At 47.5% G+C, this 9,143-nt stretch overlaps 1 protein-coding gene across 2 annotated transcripts in view; it reads right to left on the bottom strand.

Moving 5' to 3' along the window:
- Positions 1 to 8,291, bottom strand: part of GLB1L (galactosidase beta 1 like) — a 63,994-nt gene extending 55,703 nt beyond the window's left edge. Inside the window, exons 1-3 of one of the 2 annotated variants that reach the window (XM_063933833.1) lie at positions 8,196 to 8,291; positions 7,710 to 7,878; positions 127 to 296 (exon numbers count right to left, since the gene is read on the bottom strand). In XM_063933833.1, coding sequence (XP_063789903.1) covers positions 127 to 296; positions 7,710 to 7,760 — 221 coding nt within the window. In that variant the 5' untranslated portion in view covers positions 7,761 to 7,878; positions 8,196 to 8,291. Of the gene's footprint in view, positions 1 to 126; positions 297 to 7,709; positions 7,939 to 8,195 lie in introns of those variants that run through there. The other variant, XM_063933832.1, reaches the window with a different exon arrangement.
- Positions 8,292 to 9,143: the final 852 nt, after the last annotated feature.

The raw sequence follows: 9,143 nt of genomic DNA on the forward strand, positions 1-9,143 counted from the left end.
GTTTACATAATTTAGTATACATAATAGCTAACAAAATGTGGTCTATAGACTGACCATATAGGTAAAAAGAGATACTGTAGGTGTATCTCATTGATATCAGGAGAGAATGACTGATTAAAAACTTACACCTGGACAGCATTGAGACCAGTCATATACATTTTTTGAAGTCGGTCCTTCCAGGCGCTGGCAGGAATTCGGAAGTAATGGATACTCCCTGAAATGTAACGGAAACACCCCCCATCCTTTAGGAAACAGTTCCTGGTAAAGTCAATTGTGAATGATCGACTGCTGCAGGCCTGCAGAGTAGAGAGGATTTAGAATATATATTTGTGGTCATTTTTCTATTGTCCTATGTCAAACACAGATTTCCATTAACCAGTCTCAATTATGACAGCAGCACATCAATCATACCAGCTAAACACAACAGAAGCAGCCAATGAGCAGCCAGAGCAAGTATTCATCTTGTAGTTCACAAGGAAGAATATTTTCATGTCTAAGTGATGGCATTGGGCCTGATTCAAGTTTTTAAGGCCCCTTTCAGACTGCGCGGCTGCTCCTGGCTTATTGCAGGGTCAGCGGTCACGTGCCCCAGGCTGACACTTGGAAAGCAGAACATCTTCAAGCCCCGGCTTTCCTATAGGGTGAACGGGTCCTGGGTCGCATAGACCCTGCACTCGTTCACACTGCACTTCAACAAGGTTGTACCAGTGTATAACCCTGCTTTGAACCTGGGTTGAAATGCTGGGTCAGGAAATTGTTAACTGGTGCTTTCACACTGCACCTCGACCCAGGTCGACCTGGCGATGTGAAAGGGGTATAAGTATAGCATAAAAAGCAAGTAACTTTGTGTCTGGAACAAACCATGTTGTCATGGAAGGAGAGCAAATACATGTATATTGTTTCTGTGCAGGGTAAATATTGGCTGCTTTTGCATGTAGCCAAGAAATGTTAGATAGCAAGGAATATGTAACCAATCAAATTGGAAGGGGCGCTCAAGCTGTGTTTCCAAACAATGTGTAATAAGCAGCTGTCTGAGTAGGCTAGTCACGCCCACAATATCATACAAAACAGAAACAAACCAAAGTAAGACAGCGCTGACTGAGATGGATTGTAAAAAATACAGTACTATTTATTAAAATAACAGTGATTAACTAAACAATTTTAAAATTAATAAAATCTGATTTCACTGCACTCTTATATTATAGTCACCATACATATGATTATTGATCATTTGTTGTTTTGTCCAATGTCCCCGTGAGGTCCGCACATTTATTGTCCCGTATCCTAGGGTTGTGGCACAATCCCTGGGCCGATATTACGCTGGAGGAATGTCTTATCCCAATTTTTAAACAAGGCAATGGGAAATGTCCTCACCAGTGTTGCGTGTTGATTTTTCTGTTCGGTCCTTATTAATGGATGGGGTGCAAAGTTGCGCTGTTCGGCGGAGTCCTCAGAGGTCCGGGCGGTATTGGATGATCAATGTAGGTGACACAGGTTCACACCTGACGCGTTTCTCAGCTGGCTGCTGCAAAAGCAGCAGCCAGCTGAGAAACGCGTCAGGTGTGAACCTGTGTCACCTACATTGATCATCCAATACCGCCCGGACCTCTGAGGACTCCGCCGAACAGCGCAACTTTGCACCCCATCCATTAATAAGGACCGAACAGAAAAATCAACACGCAACACTGGTGAGGACATTTCCCATTGCCTTGTTTAAAAATTGGGATAAGACATTCCTCCAGCGTAATATCGGCCCAGGGATTGTGCCACAACCCTAGGATACGGGACAATAAATGTGCGGACCTCACGGGGACATTGGACAAAACAACAAATGATCAATAATCATATGTATGGTGACTATAATATAAGAGTGCAGTGAAATAAGAAATGTTAGATATCTTTATTTTACACTGCAATTTAGATTTCAGTTTGAACACACCCCACCTAAATCTAAATCTCTCTACACGTTACACCTGCAGTGCAACATGGTTTTGCCCAGCTGCTTGCTTTTTTGCTTTATGTACAAACATAAATCGGCCCATTATTCCCCACATAATGGGGGTAATTCTGAGTTGATCGCAGCAGGAACTTTGTTAGCAGTTGGGCAAAACCATGTGCACTGCAGGGGGGGCAGATATAACATGTGCAGAGAGAGTTAGATTTGGGTGTGGTGTATTCAAACTGAAATCTAAATTGCAGTGTAAAAATAAAGCAGCCCGTATTTACCCTGCACAGAAACTAAATAACCCACCCAAATCTAACTCTCTCTGCACATGTTATATCTGCCTCCCCTGCAGTGCACATGGTTTTGCCCAACTGCTAACAAAGGGGGTAATTCTGAGTTGATCGCAGCAGGAACTTTGTTAGCAGTTGGGCAAAACCATGTGCACTGCAGGGGAGGCAGATATAACATGTGCAGAGAGAGTTAGATTTGGGTGGGTTATTTTGTTTCTGTGCAGGGTAAATACTGGCTGCTTTATTTTTACACTGCAATTTAGATTTCAGTTTGAACACACCCCACCCAAATCTAACACTCACTGCACATGTTATATCTGCCTCCCCTGCAGTGCACATGGTTTTGCCCAACTGCTAACAAAATTCCTGCTGCGATCAACTCAGAATTACCCCCCATGTGTCATCTTATATCAATTCAACCCATAAAACAGCTGCCTCTACTGTGTGAAGGTGTCGGGTCGACTTTGCAATTTTAGAGAAGAGAAACCAAAACTTCCCTAAATCAGAGTATACAGTATGTAAATATTATCAAACTTGATGAAAATTAACCCTTCCTACCTTACAGCCAGTGCTCAATATTCTCTGTAACCTAGCTTAAGTGTTTCATTACTATATGGGGAATCTCTCCAGAGTGGTTATGCAGATACAAATTAATTTTGTTTGCACATAAAAAAAAAAATACAGAATTAACAGAATTTAATACCCGTGCATTTTGTACAGCTGGATCAAAAGATAATTTATGTCAGCCCAAGATACGTATTGAGTTGAGTCAGCGTTTTGACTTTTTCCATGAATCAGTCTGGATATCCATCAGTCTTATGGAACACAGTGGGTTCTGGTTTTCTGCCCCCATGTCATTCTACTCTGCTCTCATAGCATAGCAGTTGATAAGTGGCAGATGGTTAGTTTGGCTTTCTCTCTTCCTGGCCATGTCCAATTCCCTGGATTCCATGCCAAAAAGAATGCTAGGCACTCAACACAGGTGTGGCTGTGCCAAATAGCAGACTACCTGATGGACAAACAGGCAATGTCCACAGGGACCCTCCTCCTATTTACTCATACTTGCCTACTCTCCCGGAATGGCCGGGAGGCTCACGAAAATCGGGTGACCCTCCCGGCCCCCCGGAAGAGCAGGCAAGTTTCCCGATTCGCGGGGGTCCCCCCTGCCCGTCCGCCCACTTAGTGTGCAAAGTGGGCTGTCCGGGCAGTCGATGACGCGATTCTTGCTGAATCGCGTCATCATAGCCACGCCCCCTGCAGTGTAATGCCGGTGATCGCGGCATTACAGAGCGGGGTGCATGGCTTAAATGATATGTCATCGCGACCCCACCCTTGCTCCGCCCCCACCCACCCTTGCTCCGCCCCCGTCCCGCCTCCGGCCCACCCCCTCCTCTTCGTCACAGCCTCCCCTGCCCGCCCTGTGAGCCGACCTGGCTGCTCTCTCCCGCAGAGAGCAGCCAGAATGTCGGTAACTATGTATTTACTGTGCCAGTGGCCGAACTTATGAGTGGTTGGGCCAGGAGCAAAAATATAATTTGGGTCCCTCAGCTCCACCTCAACCTCCACAAAGCAGTGACAGGGAGATGCAGAAGGTGATAGCGTAAGGCAGTGGGTGACAACAGAAGGCAAGGGGATACAGAGGGTAACAGCAGAATGCAGGGGGAGGCAGTGGGTGACAAGGGTCCAAGCACAATGTCCTGTGTGGAGCGGAGAACAGGGGGATGTACCTTAATGGGGACAGGAACATGGCGGCCTCTCCTTTGTCCCTGACAGGGGCCCCCTGCCCCTTGTGCTTTCCTCTGTTTGGCACTTGGACAGGCAGACTCTGACAGTGCCATTTACACTGATTGTGAGCTGCATTTAAGTCACAGAGAGCAGTGAATCAGAAAAGATGTACAGCTGTCTGTTAATTAGAAGCAGTATGTGGCTGGGTTCATAGGGGCTGATAGGTGGCAGGACTCTATCAGTCCAGCACACACAAGGTCAGCCCTTCCACAGAAATGCCCCAGGACTGGTGTAACATAGGGGGTCATTCCGAGTTGATCGCTTGCTTGCAGTTTTTAGCAGCCGTGCAAACGCATTGTCACCGCCCACCGGGGAGTGTATTTTCGCTTTGCAGAAGTGCAGCAGAGCGCCTGCAAAATCGTTTTGTGCAAAACATTTTTCTAAGCACTTCCTGAAAACGGTCAGTTGACATCCAGAAACGCCCACTTCATGTCAATCTTCCTGTGTTCGGCCGTGCGACTGGAATGTTCGTTAGACTCTGTGCAAACCCACGATGCTCATTCCCGTACGACGCGCCTCCGCATTGCGCTGCATACACATGCGCAGAAATGCCGATTTTTAGCCTGACAACGGCAGCTAGCGATCAACTCAGAATTACCCCCTACTGAATGCCTGCAATCTCTTAGGACATTATTTTGGTGCTCAGCCATGCCAGATGGGCTGAGTGCAGTGGCACAGCCAGGGGAGATGCAGTGTGAGCGACCACTCCCCCTGCCAAAAAAAAAAAAAAAACCCACAAAACTTTAAAATTGCCTGTATGCAGTTCCCTGGCCACAGCACTCCCAGAAAATGGGGGCATATCTGGAAGGCTGCCAGTACCAACCCTACCCCACCCACAAACAGGTTGCGGCTCAGGGGGCATTGCATGTAAATATATGCAACACCTGTTTTTACATGTGCAGAACGGGTCCTGCACATGCGCCCCACCATCGGATATATGTACAAACCATCAGGATTGCGTACATCTCTGTATCAGGGTAGATAATTTGATGGAACACTTGATGGAATCGCAATTTAGTGTAATCAGATAAAAACAAACTGGTACTATGCAACCTGTTGACCTCCAGCTGTGGAACTACACGCTCCAGCATTCTGGAACTTAAATTTCCTGAACAGTGGGAGCATAGGTGTTAAACATGCAGTTCTTCAGCTGTCGTGGAACTACACATCACAGCATGCCCTGCCACAGGGATGCTATAAGGAAATGATAAATAGGAGGGAGAGCATGCTGAAATTCTTAGCGCCTGTGCTACAGCATGCTTAAGGGTGAGTTTGCATATATGATGATGATGGTGTCACTATGGGGAGAGAAATAAATTGCTGTTCCATTTGTCACTAATGCTGGGCATACACCATCAGTGGTGGATCCATAACAAAATGACAGGGGGGGGGAGGCACAATGACAGAGGAATTGAAGGGGGGGCTCTATAGTGCGCACCGAAGGCATGCGCTCCAGAAAAGTTGGTGTGGCCTCGCAACAAGGGGCGTAGCCTCAAAGAGAATGCTGTGTACATGAGGCAGTGGGTGATGCCAGGAAATGGGTGACAGGGAGGCTGTGGGTAATGTAGAGGATGATGGAGAGAAATAGTGGGAGAGGCAGTGGGTGACAGAAAAGCAGTGGATTATGACAGGGAGGTGGTGACGAGAGAGGCAGTAAGGGACAGAGAGAGGGTGATGCCTTGGAGAGGCAGAGGGTGATGGGGAGAGAGTGATGCAGGGGAGAAGCAGAGGGTGAGGCAGCGGGTGACGGCAAGAGATAGTGGGAGACAGGGAGAGTCAGAGGATTGCAGGAGAGGGTGACAGGAAGAGCCAGCAGATGATGCCAGAGTGAGGGTGAGAGTGAGTGACAGGGAGAGGCAGTGGGTGACATCCAGCTAGATTGTGAAAGGCAGTGGGTGACGCCAGGAATAGAGAGTGAAAGGCAGTGGGTGACGGGGAGGGTGACAGGAGAGAGAAGTGATGGGAAGAGATAGTGGGAGATGGAAAGGCAGGGGCATATTATATATATATATATATATATATATAGATAGATATATAGATATATAGATATATAGATATATATATATATAGGGCACTGGTCTGGATGGGAAGGGAGCAGTGAGATGGTATTGAGAGGGGGTTACACTAGGCTGTAGAAAGGAGGTACACTGGGCTGAATGAGGGGGCACTGTGACTGGACTGACTGATGGGGGGTTCTTGCTGAGGGGCAGTGAGATGGGCCCAGTGGGCTGGTTGAGGAGGGAAGGCTGAAGACACTGGGCTGGCAGGATGGGAGGAGTTACTGAGTTGGAGAAGGGGTAGACACTGTGAATGGAGCACTGACCTGCTGCTGTTTTCTGCATGGCGCCACTGCAGCATGACACACTTACACAACTGCCTCTTCAGTAGCCCTTCTGCAGTGTCCCTGCACCCTCTGGGTCTTCAGCTCCATCATGTCCACTTGTCATCCAGCGGCATTGGTGGCTGTGGCTCTGGCACTCCCCCCACATGCATCTTCTCCTCACTCCACGGAACCCCCTCCACCCCAGTGGAGTAAAGCAACCAGGGAGAGGGTGAAAGGCAGACCCGGAATCAAACCCAACCCACAAAGCAAAGCATGGGAATGGCTGACTGACAGTATGCAATGCACTATTAAACAAAAAAAAATCTCCTAAATGACAGGGGTGCCTGTGGCTGGGAGACACTGCAAGCGGACTCGCACATGCACAGAACACACCCTAAGCATGCGCAGTCCTCCCACCATCGGAGATGTGTGCAAACCATCGGTTTAGAGTACATCTCTGAATCAGGCCCTGTGTCTGCAGATTGGATTAGAATGTTGAGGGACAGAGATGTTGACGCTGATGTGGCATGTGTACAGAAACGAGGAACAGCAACTCCTCCTGTGAGTCTATGGTCATGCAGACTGGCTGCGGCAGTAATGACGCTGGCACCATGTTTCTCTATGTACCCCATCATAGCTGAAGCAAGATACACCCTCCGACAACCGCTGTGACGTGGCATTTTTGCTGCCACACCCCATTACCTCCCCCAATGGGGTGTACTGCATTATGCCGGCTGTCAGGATCCCGGCGACCAGTATACCGGCGCCGGGATCCTGACCGTCGGCATACCGGCAGCAGAACGAGCGCAAAAGAGCCCCTTGCGAGCACAGTGGCGCGATTTATTCTCCCGCCGGGGGTGACATGGACACCCCAAGAGGGAAAATAGTTGTCGTATGCCGGCTGTCGGGATCCCAGCGCCGGGATCCCGACAGCTGGCATATCAAATGCCTACCCCCCCCCCCCCCCCCAACGGTTCTTTCCTAGAACTCTGCAAGCGGCATCCCAAAGGTACCTTTGCGCATGCACAATTTAATTGCAACACATGCGCAGTCTGCCAATAATCGCTATGTGTATATAGATTATAATGTTGACATAGATGAAAAAGAAGAAACAATTTTGGGGGCATGTATATGTATGGGGCAAGTACTGGGTATGGTATGGTATGGCATGGCATGGTAGAATGGTGCAGTCTTGGCATGTACAGATAGAGGGGTGGCAACCCAATCTCTTGCTTAGAACCCCAGAGGGTCTGAAACTGGTTACTGTTCATTAAGTGATGTGGTCGGCTCCCATTCAGAATAAGAGCATTGCTATAGGCAGCGTACTGTATCTATGTATAACTGTTGTATTATTATTGTTACTCACTTGTTGCCACAGAGAGCCGGCCAGCAGCAGGCAGAAAATGAGTGGTCCCATATCTGCCAACCATTGACAGGTGTTGTTGTGTCCTGTAATGTTCCAGCTCTCAGGATCACAGCACTCTATACACTCACAGTCATCATCCCCTATTCTTTTCCTGTAACACGACTCTTTCCTAGAACACAAGACCAGAATCATGTGATCTCTCTGCTTCTACTAGCAGTCCACAGGGTCCTAAACCCTCATTGTAGCGGCTGCTATACGGCTGTGTTTAACAGTATAGCAGAGTATGGCAGGAAAGAGTTAATCATAATAGTAATACAGCAACAGGTAACTAGCGCAGACTGCTGAGACTTGCTGAGACAGACTTAATAAACTGTTGTATCAAATAAATAAGAACTTGTGACAACTGGAAACACAAGTCTCTGCAGCAGCGTATTCTGTCTTTGAGCTTACTGTGAGGGGGGAGAGTCGACAAAATGCATTACATACCTTGCAGGGTACCCATGAGCGTTTCTTAACTTCAGTCCTCAAATATGCACAGGCCACGTTTTCTGTATTGCTTCAATCATGCACAGATAAGTTACTCTATTTTGCTGGGTCAGTGATTATCCCACCTGTATCCACAGACCACCACAAAACATGACCTATTGGAAGTTGAGAAGCACTGGATTACAGCACCGATAAAAGATTTTTACTGATTAAACAGGGCAGTGGATAGGACAATATTTATCATAGGTATTCTTGAGGTGGGAAATAGGAAAACTACATAATTAGAATTTTAATAAACCTCCCCTAATGGGATGAAAAGGGGGTTGACATAGTTGACGTCATTACCAAAGCGTGGCTTGCCTTGCATGAACGATAACGCCCTAAACGGACAAACAGATAAAAATTTGGTTTGCACCTCCAGTGTGTGTAGAATTTAATAAACTACAAAAATGGTCCTGTCACCAGTGCTTAAAGTGGTCCTAGAGAAGTGGTGGAACTCACCCACCCCCAAACTTGTGTAATAATGCGCTGCAAAAAGGGTGTGATCTCAAAAAGGGGTGTGGTCAGGTCACCCAATACTATCCCCAATTCAAATAACGCTGCACAGTTGCATAGTCTTATTCACATTATACCCACATAGTAGTGTCCCTTATTCATGGTATGACACACATTAGTGCACCTTATACACAAAACCCACAGTAGTAGAGCCCCAAATACACATAATGCACACAGCAGTAGTGCCCCTTATACAATGCCCTCAGTCAGAGCCGGCCCTAACCAATATGATGCCCTAGGCAAGATATTGGCTGGAGCCCCCTAGCACCGCCGCTAGTTCTGCAGGAGATGCCTGGCATGAGTCAGCTGGCAGCTCTGCTAACGTCGGGCACTTTTTGTTTATGAAAATGCATCTTATTTGCATTACTATGTGGCTAGTATGCACAAGCAGCT

This window comes from Pseudophryne corroboree, chromosome 7, assembly GCF_028390025.1.
Source record: "Pseudophryne corroboree isolate aPseCor3 chromosome 7, aPseCor3.hap2, whole genome shotgun sequence".
NCBI classification, from domain to species: Eukaryota; Metazoa; Chordata; class Amphibia; order Anura; family Myobatrachidae; genus Pseudophryne; species Pseudophryne corroboree.